Genomic DNA, 16,060 nt, shown 5'->3' on the forward strand with positions numbered 1-16,060 from the left:
GTGCAGATTCCCACCAGTCTTCATCAAAGACCAACCCCAACTCACGCTCCCAAGTCTCCCTTGTTTTGATGGGTAAATGGTCATCATATGATTGGATAGAGCTGTAAACCTTTGAGATTAAAGACCTTTGTGAGGGATTAAATTGTAAGAGTTCACCCCATGGCTGCTTAGGTGGGAGGTGAGGGAAGTTGGTAAATAAGGATTTTGCACAGTTCCTCACCTGGAAATATCTAAAGAGATGGGAGGGTGGAAGACTGAATTCAGTAACTAGATCTGCAAAAGAACAAAAAATCCCTACCCTATAAAAATCCTCAAAACATTTCAGTCCCTTATCATGCCATAAGGAGAAAGTGGGATCAGTAAATGTGGGTTTAAACACAGGATTTCTTAACAATGGGGTTAGAGCTGTGGGAGCAGTAAATTTAAACTGTTTCCTAAACTGAAACCATATCTTGAGTGTGGCGTTAACCACTGGGTTGCAGGTAAGGCCAGAGGGGTTAGCTGCCATCGGGCCGGTCAATAAAGCAGAGAGAGAGACTGGGGAGCATGACCGTGCTTCCAGCTGATACCAGGGTACATCAATTGACTTGGACCAGAGTATAATTTTAGTTATGTTCACGGCCCAGTAGTAGAATTGAAAATTTGGTAAAGAGAGACCGCCGTAGAACTTACAATTCTGAAGTATTTTTTGTCTAACTCTAGGTGTTTTGCCATTCCACAAAAAATGACAAATGATTGAATCTACCGTTTAAAAAAAACTTTTTGGCAAAAATATAGGTAAACATTGAAAAAGAAATAAAAATGTTGGCAGGACACTCATCTTGACAGTATTTATTCTCCCAATCAAGGAGAGAGGGAGGGAACCCCATTTTTGAAAATCTGTCTTAATCTCGGCTAATCCAGCAGTGTTTTTGACAGTTTTACTGAGTGATATTTTTTTTTCATAAACACCTTCTTTTAAAATCCAACTCGTATCTTAAATCAAAATAATTTCAAAATATTGAATCAGCGCTTTGTCAGGAGGAGGAGATGGCCCTCGTATAATTGTTACACTTTATCCTCGTTTTTAATCCACCAGAGCGCAGAGGAAATGTGCTATAATGCGCTCGTGCACCCTCAGTCGTGGAGCGTGGAGCCGGACCCGGACGCTGTGCCGAGGGCCCGTCACATCACCCTCCTCACCGTCACCCTCCTCTACGCCCAACGCTGCAGACTCTGGAAGGACAGAAACTATTTAACGTTTTGTTTTATATACAATACAAGTTTAAAATCTGTTTACCCTTATCCCTCTGGTCTCAGTCGCGTCTGTGTCTCCCTCCTGTGACACAATCCCCGTCAAAGTTGCATCAAAGTCAAACTTCCTCAAATACTCGAGCATTACATTAAAAACATGTTGGTAAAGTAGCAGAAAGATGTCATTTACCTTCAGATCACCTTCTCCGTCCCACTGACGCCGTTGACTGCAGCAGCAATGTGTTGCCCCTCGCACTGCTTCTTTTTACTCGTGATCCTGCTGCTGTGGCCACTAAATAAAATTATTTTCCGGGCCTCCACCTCCCCAACAAGTGTCTCTTCTCCGTTTCTGAAAAGTTACGTTTCTTCGCTTTTTTCTGACCTGTCGCCGTGATTCACCACACGGAAACAATTGCATGCCGGCTCATTAATATGGTAAAAAGTGGGCGTGTACAGGGCGGGATTCAGGTATGCACACTTGTAGGTGATCTGTGATTTATAAAGGGAACATTGCGTACAGCTTGCGTGAGCACAGTTTTATAAATCTGAGGGGGTTTTTTTCACACGCAAACTTTGGCTTTTGGGCGTACGTACACTTTTAGTGAGGATCCTACGCACAGTTTTATAAATGAGGCCCCTGGTGAATTGTGTGTCATGAAAGATTTGTCTGTTTGGTAGTTTGGGATTCAAAATACTGTCAGTAATAATTCAAAGGTTTGCAGATGATGCTGTTGGGGAACTAGCAGGAGCAATTCCGTTATTAATAATATTTATTAATCATTATTAATATCAATAAAATGGGTAGGTTCACCGCTCTTAATCCATCTTGGAAGAGAAATACCTTAAAAAAATCTGCAATGCTAATCTACTTATTGTATAATAAGATATTATAATCTAATAAAAAAAAATCCTTTTCCCAGTGAGATTAAAATGTCTCCATTTGTTTTTTTTCCAGTGCCAGAGGTTTCAGACAGATGTGTGTCCTCCCCTTCGTCCCCCTCCAGGACCCGGAAAATGGAGCGTTCCAGTATGTCGTGTGACCAGAAGGTTGGCTGATACATGTGCACACACACACACACACACACATACAGTCATGTTTTCATGGCTTTTGGGGACATTGACTGAAATTAATTTCCTCACTTTTGCAATTTCTATGTTGGGTAATTGATTTCTTCCTTTACTCATTCATTAATTTGTTGAGTTTATTAATTGTCAACTATCTCTATTGTTAATAAGTTGAACTGATTAATCATTTTCATCCACTAGTTCACAATTTAGAAAATATATTCATTGTATTCATTCTGATTTTTTAATCTACCCATCATTCTTTCATCTAATAATTCCTCCAATTATCCCATCCTGTTTATTTCTCTTTTGCCCCATCCATCCGTACATCTGTCCATCCATCCATCTGTCCATCCATCCATCCGTACATCTGTCCATCCGTACATCTGTCCATCCATCCATATGTCCATCCATCCATCCGTACATCTGTCCATCCATCCATCTGTCCATCCATCTGTCCCTCTGTCCATCCGTCTGTCCATCCATCCATCGTCCATCCATCCGTCCGTTCATCCGTACATCTATCCATCCATCCGTATGTCTGTCCATCCATCCATCATCCATGCGTCTGTCCATCCACCCATCGTCCATCCATCCGTCTATTCACCCATACATCCATCCGTCTGTCCGTCCATCCATCCATCCATTTGTCCATCCATCCATCTGTCCATCCATCCATCATCCATGCGTCTGTCCATCCACCCATCGTCCATCCATCCGTCTATTCACCCATACATCCATCCGTCTGTCCGTCCATCCATCCATCCATTTGTCCATCCATCCATCCATCTGTCCATCCATCTGTCCCTCTGTCCATCCATCCATCGTCCATCCATCCGTCCGTTCATCCGTACATCTATCCATCCATCCGTACATCTGTCCATCCATCCATCGTCCATCCATCCGTCCGTACATCCATCCGTCTGTCCGTCCATCCATCCATCCATTTGTCCATCCATCCATCTGTCCATCCATCTGTCCCTCTGTCCATCCGTCTGTCCATCCCTCCATCATACATCCATCCGTCTGTCCGTCCATCTGTCCATCCATCTGTCCCTTTGTCCATCCGTCTGTCCATCCCTCCATCATACATCCATCCATTCGTCTGTCCATCCATCATCCATCCGTCTGTCCATCCATTCGTCTGTCCATTCATCCATCATCCATCCGTATGTCCATTTTATCGTCTGTCCATCCATCCATCATCCATCCGCTATCCATCCATCCGTCTGTCCATCCATCATCCATGCGTCTGTCCATCCACCCACCGTCCATCCATCCGTCTGTTCACCCATACATCCATCCGTCTGCCCGTCCATCCGTCTGTCCATCCCTCCATCATACATCCATCCATTCGTCTGTCCATCCATCATCCATCCGTATGTCCATTTTATCGTCTGTCCATCCATCCATCATCCATCCGCTATCCATCCATTCGTCTGTCCATCCATCAATCGTCCATTCGTCTGTTTATCCATCTGTCCATCCATCTTTCATCCATCCGTCCATCCATCATCCATCCATCTGTCCGTTCATCCGTACATCTATCCATCCATCCTTCCATCCGTCCGTTCATCCATCCATCCGTCTGTCCATCCATCCCTCCGTTCATCCGCCCATCAATCTATCCGTCTGTGCATCCATCCGTCTGTCCATCCATCCATTAAACATCCATCCATCCGGCTGTCTTTCCATCCATCCATCCATCACACATTCATCCATTCGTCTGTCGATCTATCCATCATCCATCCGTCCATCTGTCCATCCGTCTGTCCATCCGTCTGCATGTACATCCATCCATCTGTCCATTCATCCATCCATCCATCCGTCCATCAATCCATTCATCTGTCCATCCATCATACATCTCTCCACCCATTTCTGGTCCAGTTTCTCAGCTAAATCTCCCCCTCCCTCCAGTTCCCCCCTTCCCTCTGTTCGGTGCCAAGACGACAGAACGCCATGGCACAGCGATGGGAGGCCTGCCTGTTAGCCAATCAGAAGAAGGAGTGACCAGTGACAACACTCAACTGTCAGCCATTTAAAAGCTTCGGTTCCTTCCTCCTTTTTTCAGACAGTGTACACAGTCTTCTCTGTCATCAGCTGATGTCTGAAACCATGTGTCACAATGAGAAGAGGACAGTTTCTTTCATGTTTGAGTTTCCATGATGCTTTCAAGTAAAACTGCTCTGTCGCATGATGTCTGAAACACTATGACTCCATGGAACTGCCAGCCATGTCACACTTTATTGTTCTTATATATAACAACTTAATTCCCAGGAGGTGTATAACAATAATAACTTACTAAAAAAAATGCAATCAAAATATATATCACTGTTGACCCAGATTTTATATAAACTTCTGAAGCACTTAATATTCACAGCACTGATTTCTAGATGTTTATGATTTATGGTACTATTACAACTGTTGATATTTATTGATTTTTATGATCATGACCAACTGTATTCTGGGCAGTATTCTGTACCTTTTTTCTGGGCACTCACATTGATTTAGTATATTTGAACATGTTTACTAGCGTACAGCATTTATTTGAAAATATTTCAACTATGCAGAGATTTGAGAAGGTGCATGCAAAGATTATTTTGCATGTGTTCTTTTCATAAATGAATGTGTTTTAAAGGTGCAGAGCCAGACATTGAAAATCACTGCCTCAGTGAATATGATAATCATTTATCCATCCATATAATGAGCCATTGATAAAAAGAGTCTGGATGTTCCATGTTTCCACGTCAGCCATGCTAGCTGTTAACTGTATTCACCCAGACTAGCTGTCTGTTCTTTAGAAGAGGTTGGTTGTAACCATAGAAATGAAACAGGAAGAATAGGTAGAAGACGTTTTGGTTATTTAAACATCTATAAGAGAAAATATCTTCAGGAATTAGTTACAGTTGGCTATGTTAGAATTGTTCTTCCGTGTCAGCTACCTTTGGCCATATTTCATATTGTTCAGGGATGAAAACGAGCATTAGCATGTTATGGGAATATCTGAGAAGACGAGAAGAAGAAGTTTCCAGAATAAATTTTGCGCATCAAATTTCTTTTGACAAAGGCAAAAACCAACTAAAGCCAACGTAAATTTTTATTTTTCTAAATTTTTATCAAATTTAGCTGTTTCCATACAGCTTTGCTTTTGCTTAACTTCCAAATGTGCAGAAAAATACCCGGGTGGAAACACGTCAAATGTCGGAGCTATTAAGAAAGACCTCAGCTTCAGATCGGACAGGAAGGCCAAGTTTCCTAGGATGGCAGAGTCATGACCCACCCTACAGCCCACCCTACAGCCTCTGATTGGCTAACACTCATTTCCTTTGTTGGTTGGGTTTGTTCGGCTCAGGCATGAGATTGGTTCGGTTTAGAAATAAGGTAATCTAAGCTATCAGAGGCAGAGTAGGGCTTGAACTAACCTTTCAAATGAGATTTCATTACTACTTATTTGCAGCCAAAATGTTGTATCTTTAGAAAAATTAGCATGGTGCATATAGTCCAGACTCATGTTTTATTGCTATAACCTGACCTAACTCTTGTCTGTCTGTGGCTCTGCTGCTTTATCAATATAACTTGAGCACTTCTGAAATAATCTGATAATTCTATTCTCGTCTAGGAAAGAGTTTTACATATTTTTATGTCCTGTCTTGATTCCTAAAAAGAGAATTATTGTATTGTATTTTTGCTGCATATATTTATGAATTGAGCACTGCTTATAAATCTTTCAAGCTTTTATTTGTAAATTGGTTTTATAACTCAATGGGCCCTAGTTTCGTGGCGCAGCGCAGGGCGGCGCAGGGTGGCGGAGCCGGCGTAATGCAAGTTTCGACCCGCGCAGCCTTGCGCACGGTCAGTTTGGCAGTTTGGTGGATCGCCTGCGCCAAGATGGGTGTGGCGGCGCAGCAGGTGGAGGCGTCACAGATTCAGCTTGGCGTAGCGGAAGTTTCGTGGCAAAAAGCCTCGCCGAGACTGCGCTGAAAGCTCGCCAGCTCCAACCTGGTCTACTCTCGGCGCAACGCGCAAATAAAGTCCATTCATTCAATGCGAATCACAGCTGGCGGAGTGGAAGTTTGGCTGACGGCGCAGTGCGTACACGTCACCGAGACCTCACAGGCAGGTTTCCACAGTTCCAGGCACATTTAAATGCAATAAATAATCACAACAAACACTATTTAATGCAACTAATTGAATCAACACGTGAATTTATATCTATATAGATTGTCCCGTCACATCTGACGTCAGATCAAAGGCGGATGGCACGCGTAACGGAAACTCAGCCTCTCGGACCAAAACATCTCCCTCTCTCTCTCCTGTTTTTTATAATATCGGCATTGTTATTATGACTATACGCACGCACAGCGCGTGATGCGCGTGGTGGGAGCGTCGGCGCTGCTTCTGTCATTGGGTTGTTAAGTGACGGATCTTGCACTGAACCTCCCCTAACGCATTAAAGGTGAGGAGAGGAGCTGATTGGTGAAGATCTGAATCGGCTGTATTAATCCCAGTCCACGCCTCGTCTCCTCCTCGTCTCCCACTCACGCCTTCTTCTCCTCCCTCTTTCCCACTTGCGCGGGTGGGAGTGACGGGAGGTGTGCCTGCGCGAGCCTGCGCGGTGCACGAAACTTGCAAAGTCCAGGCGGACACACCCCGTCGGCGTGGCGCCGGTGACTGCGCCTGGTCTACGAAACTAGGGCCCATTGTGTCAGACTGACTGACTTTGAATTGGAAGTCTGCCATGTTTTTAGGAGATGTAGGTGTGTGTGCGCAACTTTGTGTTTTATAATAACAAATCCTCCATAAATAGTAGGAGAGTAAGAGCTTACTTTAGTTTGACTTCCATAGAGAGGCCAAGTCCCGACCCTTCATGTTTCCCCTATGGGACTTTATTTCAGAATAAATATGTATGGCGTTATATTTGTGCCACATTCATGAAGGAGCAATGTGAGATTTTGAGCGCAGAAAAATATATTTTGCAAGCACAGAAATTATATTTTGAAGAGAAATGATACGCGAGCAAAGCATAATGTAATTTGAGCAGGCAAAAATATTACTCTCACTCAGTTTTACTCATGCCCTCTCTCAAACTCTTGCTCGCTGCGCTGCAGACCGCTCCACGCGCACTCTCAATCTGTCCCTCTATGCGCGCTCAACTTTGTCCATAACACGCCGAACGAGTGGGATTTTAGATTTCCAGCCGGCAGAATGGCAGAATCAAATGGTGAAAACAATAATAAGCCACAACATCAGGTGAGTTATGTCTTCCAACAGTGAGACGACCTGAGCATGAAGATTGAAACCTGTGTAACAGGCCCATCCTGTCTCAAAAAGAAAAACTAGTACACGTTTCCTGGAGGCTGGATTGTTCTGAATAAAACTAGAAAAAGGGATCACATCAGTGGCGCGGGAATGGTTTCAGTGGTGGGGGGTCCAAAATGATGTAATAACACTGAAAGCAGAATGGCAGAATCAAATGGTGAAAACAATAATACGCCACAACGTCAGGTGAGTTATGAATTTCTAGCCATTCTGCCGGCTGGAAATCTAAAATCCCACTCGTTCGGCGTGTTATGGAAGCGTTGTGATTGGAGACGAAACAGCCAATCAGAATTGAGCTTCTCCAAGTCTGATTGGTTGCTATTGTGGCACATTTGTAACGCTGTGCCAAGTTGAGCGAGCGTACAGACAAATCTGAGCGCGCACAGAAGGGACAGATTGAGAGCGCGCGTGCAGCGGTCTGCAGCGCAGCGAGCAAGAGTTTGAGAGAGGGCATGAGTAAAACTGAGTGAGAGTAATATATTTTTGCCTGCTCAAATGACATTATGTTTTGCTCGCGTATCATTTCTCTTCAAAATATAATTTCTGTGCTCGCAAAATATATCTTTCTGCGCTCAAAATCTCACATTGCTCCTTCATAAATGTGGCACAAATATAACGCCATAAATATGTACACTAGTCAACGGAGAGACAAATGTCTATTGATCCCTTTTGAATTGTTCCATGAATTCCACATCTGATGTTTGTCCGTTTAAAATATTATGTTTCAAGTTGGGTTGTCAAAATTAACATTTTAATGTGGGATGATTAATTTGTGGAGTTAACGCGTCGAATTTTTAAAAATACATTAGCGTTGTTGATGAACGAGAGGCAAGGCTGAAAAGACAATTAAACACAGCTGGGAGGGGAAAAAAGAGCGAAACCAAGAAAGGAAGCAAAGCATGTGACAACACAAGACAGAAGGACGACAAAATAAAACAGGAAACCAACACTACAAAAACTCACAGTCGTGACAGAAACAAGATAGACGTAATTCAATAGTCCAGGAGGGCGGGCAGAGGGGGCCTGGAGGAGAGGTTCAGGATACGCAGGGTGGGCTGGAGGAACCTGGAAGAGGGGCTTGGGAGACCAGGCAGGAGGGCGGCCAAGCGGTCGGGACCGCTTCGGAGGCCGGGCAGAAGGGCGAGACCGGGCAGGAGGGCCACCAAGCGGGCTGGTCCGCTCGGGAGGCCGGGCAGGAGGGTGACCAGGCAATCGGGACCGCTCGGGAGGCCGGGCAAGAGGGCGAGACCGGGCATGAGGGCAAGACCGGGCAGGAGGGCAATCAAGCGGGCTGGACCGCTCGGGAGGTTGGGCAGGTACTGCAGGCTGCTGAGAATCCGGCAAAGCTGGGACTGCAGGTTGCTGAGACTCCAGCGAGGCTCGAACTGCAGGCTGCTGAGACACCGGCAAGGCTGGGACTGCAGGTTGCTGAGGCGCCGCCGGTGCAGGAACTGGAGGTGGCTGAGGTGCCGCAGAGGTGTGAACTGGAGACGACCAAGGCTGTGCTGATGCAGGAACTGGAACCAGCTGAGGCTCCACCAAAGCAGGAACTGATACAGGAAGAATTGATGAGCTAACAGAGAGACTTAGACTTAGGGCCTGTCCACACGAAAACGTTTTCATTGCGTAAACGCAGAAGTCTTGTGCGTTTCGCCCTTCTGTCCATACAAATCCGGCATTTTTGCGGCGTGAAAACGCACTTTTTTGAAACCAGCTCTCAGGGTGGAAAAGAAAAAAAAATGGCACCCCTCCGTTTCGTGATCGTTTTCGTGTGGACGGCGAAAATGAATACGCTGACGTCATCGCCCCGCTCCTCGACCCTCGAGCCTGACTTCTTCCCCCGCGAAGTCTCATAACAACAACAACAACGGTGGCCTCCGTGCTCGTAGCAGATATTCTGCTCGTCTGTACGACGAGGTATCAGGGCCACTGTATGGAAAAAAACGGAGCCGAGAGAGAGGGGCGATATTCCGGGGAAAAAGCTACTTTATTACGATGCTAACAAACAACCGCTAGCTAACTTCCCATGAATGTAGGCATTTATTTGTCTAATTAATCCATCCCAACGTGTGACAACGCCTCGTCACAGTCCTTAGGGTGACGGCTGTTGGTGCTTATTGTTGGTTTTATTTATACGGGCCAAATTGTCATCTTATGGGTGTTTATATATCAGGTATTAATATCGGGTGGATATTTAGCCGTAACTCTCACGTGTTGCCACAGCAACGGCAAACAAGTTTGTTTTGCTTCGTGTGTACGGGGCCTTAGGCTGCTGGAAATTAGATTTCCAGCAGCTTACAAAACTTGTGTAGAAAATAGGAGGTATAAACAGTAAACAATAGACTCTTAGCTAAATATATATAAAGTGGAGATAAGAATACACTATCAAAGTATCAAAGTAAAGTAAAAATAAGTTAAGTGTAGAGAACTGTATAGAGCAGGGGTTTTCAAAGTGTGGGATAGTGGGCCTCCCCTAAGAGAACTCAAAAGCCGCCGCCCCAGTACTTTATAAAGATAATGCATGTATGCATTTTACAGCTCTGGTTTGTGATGATGATCTACTGATGCTAAGCTAGGGCACATTGTCAGTGATATACCTATGTTATCCTGCCATAGATAGATAGATAGATACTTTATTGATCTCGAAGGAAATTCAAGCATCCAGTAGCAATAACATACATAGAACATACTGTGGCACCCTCAGGTGTGGGGAGGGATGCCACATGACCAATCTCAATAAACAAATCACTGTCCACACTACAATCAGCTTTTTGCAAGTTTATTAAGGGAATAGGGCTGGAGCTGTGCAGCGTGGGGGCCGCCGTGAGGTCCTCGTGGCCGTCAGCGTGGTGGTTGCGCACGGGCGGCGCCGTCGGGAGGGGCGCGAAGATCCGGGGGCGGGGGCAGGTGAGGTGGCGTCTTTGGGCGAGTGCGGGGTTCGGTGTCCGGGCTCGGGTAGTCCTACGGTCCAGGGTTCGGCAGGGGGAATGGCGGTCAGGCAGGCGTGGGTCGGTACACAGGGGGGTTCTCAGACGATCCGGGGGTCGGGCAGCCAGCAGGGTTCTCCGTCCTAAGGGGGTCATACACAGCGCTTTGTTTCCACTCTCTCTAATTCTCCACATTCACCTCTCCAACGTTTCGCCGTAGCTACTCCGGCGTTTCTGGGCATCTCTTCCTCCTTTTATCTCCGCCCCTCTCGTTACGCCAACTCTCCCCAGCTGTGCCCGCACAGGTGAGACCGCTTCCCTCATCGGAACTCCTTATCTGGTCCTCTGCGGAGGGAGAGCATTCAAAGGGCCCCGCTGCTCTCGCATGCCAGGGCGCGATGTCGACCATCGATCACTTGCCCACATTCCCTTTTCCCCATCCTTACCCGGCGGGCACCACAATACATTAGAATCTAAACAAAAGCTATATAAAATAGAAAGTGACTAGAAATAAAATGTTTTATACAATTATGAACTATATTACAACTATAAAGTGACCAAGTGTCCATTGTGCCTCCTGCCATCACTGAGAGCTGTTGTATAGTCTGATGGCCAGGGCGATGAAAGAGTTCTTAAGTCGGGTGGAGCAGGATTGGGACAGCAGTCTACCACTGAACACACTCCTCTGCCTGATGAAGGTGTTGTGCAGAGGGTGGTGGGTGTTGTCCAGTATGGACAGCAGTTTGTCCAGGGTCCTTCTCTCTGCCACTGTCACCAGAGAGTCCAGCTCTGTGCCCACCACTGAGCCAGCTCTCCTCACCAGTCTGTCCAGTCGGGCAGCGTCCCTCTTCTTGCTGCTTCCTCCCCAGCAAACCACAGCGTAGAAGAGGACGCTGGCCACCACAGACTGGTAGAACATCCACAGCAGTTTTTTACAGATGTTGAAGGACCCCAGCCTTCTCAGGAAGTACAGATGGCTCTGTCCTTTCCTGTGGACAGAGTCCATGTTTGCTGTCCAGTCCAATCTGTCGTCCAGCTGCAGCCCCAGATATTTGTATGTCCTGACCACCTCCATATCGACCCCCTCGATGGACACAGGTTGGAGATGTGGTTTCTTCCTTCTGAAGTCCACCACCATCTCCTTGGTCTTGGAGGTGTTCAGCTGCAGGTGGTTGGACCTGCACCACCTCACAAAGTCCTCAACCAGGCTCCTGTACTCCCTCTCCTGTCCATCCTTGACACAGCCAACTATCACAGTGTCATCTGAATATTTCTGCATGTGGCAGAGCCCAGAGTTGTACTGTAAGTCAGATGTGTACACGGTGAAGAGGACGGGAGAGAGCACGGTCCCCTGTGGTGCTCCGGTGCTGCTGACCACAGTGTCCGACGTGCAGTCCTTCCTGACGTACTGTGGTCTCTCTGTGAGGTAGTTTGTAATCCATCTCACCAGGTGTGAGTCCACCCTCATCTCTGTCAGCTTGTCTCTCAGCAGGAGGGGCCGGATGGTGTTGAAGGCCCTGGAAAAATCAAAGAACATGATTCTCACAGCACCGCTCTCGTTGTCCAGATGAGAGTAAGCCCTGTATAGCAGATAGAGGATGGCATCCTCCACGCCCACCTTCTCCTGGTATCCTAACTGCAGTGGATCCTGTGCATGGTGGACCTGGGGTCTGAGGAGATGGAGCAGAAGCCATTCAAAAGTCTTCATGATGTGGGATGTTATTGCTACTGGTCTGAAGTCACCCGGCTCCCTGGGATGATTTGTTTTAGGAACCGGGATGAAACATGAGGTCTTCCAGAGCACGGGGACCCTCCCCAGCTGAAGGCTCAGGTTGAAGACATGCTGAAGCGGCTCCCCCAGTTCAGCAGAACAGGCCTTGAGCATCCTTGGACACACTTTGTCCGGGCCCGCTGCTTTCCTTGGGCGCAGCCTCCTCAGCTCTCCGCTCACCTGATCCTTGGTGATGGTGAAGGGGAAGGTTGAACTGTCTGTGGTGGTGGTGGGGAGGGGGGTTGAACTGTCTGTGGTGGTGGTGGGGTGGGGGAGAGGGGTTGAACTGACTGGAATGTCCTGCAGGACTATCCGTGGTGGTGGTGGTGGTGGTGGGGAGGGGGGTTGAACTGTCCATGGGTGTGGCTGGTGGGGGGGCTCTGCAGTCTGAGGTGATGATGGACGTGATGGGGGTGTGAAGGGTGTGAAGTGGGCAGTCACTGGCTGTGGGAGCTGGAGTATCAAACCTGTTAAAAAACAGGTTTAGCTGGTTTGCTCTCCCAGCATCCCCCTCTTCTGTGCTGCTGCCCTTCTTCTTGCAGCCTGTGATGGTTTTCATGCCATCCCAGACCTCCCTCATGTTGTTCTGCTGCAGCTTCTGTTCCACCTTCCTTCTGTACTCCTCCTTTGCCTTTCTCAGCTGGACCTTGTACGCGCTTCAGCTCGTCTCTGTCACCATCCTTAAATGCCCTCTTCTTCCTATTAAGGATGTCCTTGACATCACTGGTGATCCAGGGCGTGTTGTTAGGGAAGCAGCGTACAGTCCTAATGGGAACCACAACATCCATACAGAAGTTCAGGTAGTCAGTAGTGCAGTGGGTAACCCCCTCGATGTCCTCACCATGTGCGTCCTGCAGGACATTCCAGTCAGTAGATTCAAAGCAGTCCCTCAGAGCCTCCACTGCCTCAGGAATGGTCAAGGAAACAAAAATACTGGTTTTATGGCTTTCTATGAGTTTACAAAATAGCATTTTTTTTCAGTGTCTGTGGTTTGATTACACACAGACACACTTTAACAAACACACAAAATATGTTTTCACTTTAACCATTCTGATTGAAATAGGTTATAACCAGTGATGCCACTAACGCGCTACTTAGTAACGGTAACTGTAGTCGGACTACTTTTTTCAGTAACGAGTAGTCTAACGCGCTACTATTGCCAAACCAGTAGTCAGATTAAAGTTACCTATCCAAATACACGGCGCGTTACTATTTTTGTCAGTAAAAAAAAAGATTTGCTTTCTTCTTGCGTCTCAGCGGGGTGACGTATGTTAGCTGACACCTTCACGGACGGTCGCGTGTAGTCGCTATACCGGCAGAAACATAAACAATGGAGGGGGAGAGATACGCATTTTCCAGCTGGAAATACAAGCATTATTTCAACTTCATCTCAGCAAAAGATGGCAACATAAAGGTTCGTTGTACACTCTGTGTTAACAACAAAGTGTTGTCTACTTTCAAGAATACAACGTCAAACTTGAAAAAACATTTAGAGTCACAGCATGGCACAACCACATTAAAAGAGCAGGTCCCGCCCGGTGACGGTGAAAAGGCGCAGCGTGTGAATAAACAAGGCGAGTTCTCGAATTCACGGAGCTCCTGCCAACTCAGTCTGTGCTGAAATGCGAGCGGAGTCTCTCTTGAGTGTTTAGTGGAGAAATGTCTCGCTGCTTGCTGGCCCCGCCACCTCCCTTCATCGTCACGCCGCTCATACTTGAGGATTGTGCTCATCCGTTTCATAAAACCAATCCTTGCTGCTCTAATGCTGGTTCAATATTCATAAAATGTTAATTCATGATGTTACTGCCATTACAATATGCAAAAGAATTATTGAAGTTAAGTGAAGTCAAGAAAGACTGTCTTTATTTTTTTATATAAAAACATTTATTTTCTTTCAGAACATAGTTTTCAAGTGCAACTTAAAATGTCAGTGGATACATTGTTGATGTTACTGTTAAAAATGTCAATGAAGGGAGTATTGGCAAAATCGGTAGTCGGCAGCTGTTGAATGTAACTAATAAAGTAACTTGTAATCTAACTTAGTTACTTTTAAAATCAAGTAGTCAGTAACTTATTTAAGTTACTTTTTAAAGGAGTAGTCAGTAGTCAGATTACTTTTTCAAAGTAACTGTGGCAACACTGGTTATGACTAACTACACATCAAAACTATTTTAGTTGAAAAAAAAATTGCTGGATGCCAATTTGTTGTAACCATAGAGGTCAGTGGGGGAGGGGCTTAAATGGGTCAATTTTGTGATTGACTTCATTTTTACAAAACTTCATGACGTTTGCTCGGGGGACATTACAGGGAAAATAATTTTTCACTTTAATTTAAAGGGGGAGGTCAAAAAATGAGGTTATAATGGAAGTTTATGGTACAAATCTTGTAACTGTAACTTTTTTGTTAAATCTGACATTATACAAAAAGTAATGATGCAACAAAATCAATCTTCTCACTTATTATTCAGATGGGTCAGCTGGTGATACTAATAATATTGTAATAATAATATAATAATAAATGTGCATTTTTCAGTGATTAGTGGTATATGATCAAAACTGGCATCTAAAGGTTTATTTGTAATTGTCATTAATTAAATCATGATATACATTAAAGAAGAACCCCTTTATGAATAAAATGAAAACAATTTGGGAAATATATTGCTCTTTCATCATTTAATTGCAGTTTAAACTTCAAATTACAAATCTTGTCGTTAACAGTACCAACATAACTTTTTGTTCAATCTGAAATTCTAGAAAAAAAAATGCACCAAAATCAATCTTCTCACTTATTATTCGGGACGGGTCAGCCAGTGATATTAATAATAATCAAAGTAAATAGGAATATTTTACTTTAATTGTATTTTTCAAAAAAGCGATTAGTGGTATATGATGAAAACTGGCATCTAAAGGGTTCATTTTTAATTGTGATTAATTAAATCATGATATAAATGAAACAAGAACCCCTTGATTACAGTTTTTCTCCATTGGTTTGGCTCTGTTCTTGAAACAGAAATTACATTCTCAAAACAACATGGACAAATCTCCAAACCACTTGGCAATTGTCCACAACAGGATTGCATTTCTCATTCATTAATCAAATTGCAATTGTCTTGGTACATGTCTCAATATCTCATTACATCTTTGCCAATGATTAAGTACAGGTAGACTACATTTAGCACAATTTCCAGGTGAATAGATCTTGTTGATCTAAACTGATCGATTCTCAGTCTAATGGTTGTTCTCTGCAAAACATGTCAGCATCATTTCATTGTGGAAGTCATCACTTGCACAATAGTCTGATCAATTGTCAAAATGAGTCAAGAACATAATACCATGAATACCATATATGAATCTCTTGGAACATTTGATAAATTGAGTACAGTAATTGACAGTCAGGTGAAACTAGAACTTGACTAACGAAGGAGGAGTTTCACTCATCTCAGCTGACCAATCAAACCGTATGTTTAGTTACCTGACAGGTGCTGTCTATGATTGTGAATGCTGCCAAACATATACAGTATATATATAAAGGTTGACCAGGACCAGTACCATTTCTGAACATGGAGGCACCTGGCCAAGCAAATGAATAAGGGCAACTGCCTGCTCCATGAAGAAGAAGAGGAAGAGGAAGGGGAGTAAGGGTGCGTGGTGGTGGAATAGGGGGAAGATATGAGCTATGGCAGGTGAACCATGGTGTTGTGCTGAACCATCCAGGTTATTTTGGCAAATGCACCAAGAGTGTTGA

The 16,060-nt window shown here is 45.0% G+C and overlaps 1 protein-coding gene across 4 annotated transcripts in view; it reads left to right on the forward strand.

Annotated features, from left to right (window-relative positions):
* LOC311012029 (uncharacterized protein) overlaps nt 1–5,452 on the forward strand; it is a 177,273-nt gene extending 171,821 nt beyond the window's left edge. For 2 of the 4 annotated variants that reach the window (XM_084007311.1, XM_084007308.1), the window contains 2 exons: nt 2,189–2,280; nt 4,216–5,452. In XM_084007311.1, coding sequence (XP_083863437.1) covers nt 2,189–2,280; nt 4,216–4,308 — 185 coding nt within the window. In that variant the 3' untranslated portion in view covers nt 4,309–5,452. Of the gene's footprint in view, nt 1–2,188; nt 2,295–4,185 lie in introns of all 4 variants that reach the window. The other 2 variants (XM_084007310.1, XM_084007309.1) reach the window with 2 other exon arrangements.
* Nucleotides 5,453–16,060: the final 10,608 nt, after the last annotated feature.

This window comes from Eutrigla gurnardus (assembly GCF_963514095.1).
Source record: "Eutrigla gurnardus genome assembly, chromosome: 4".
NCBI classification, from domain to species: domain Eukaryota; kingdom Metazoa; phylum Chordata; class Actinopteri; order Perciformes; family Triglidae; genus Eutrigla; species Eutrigla gurnardus.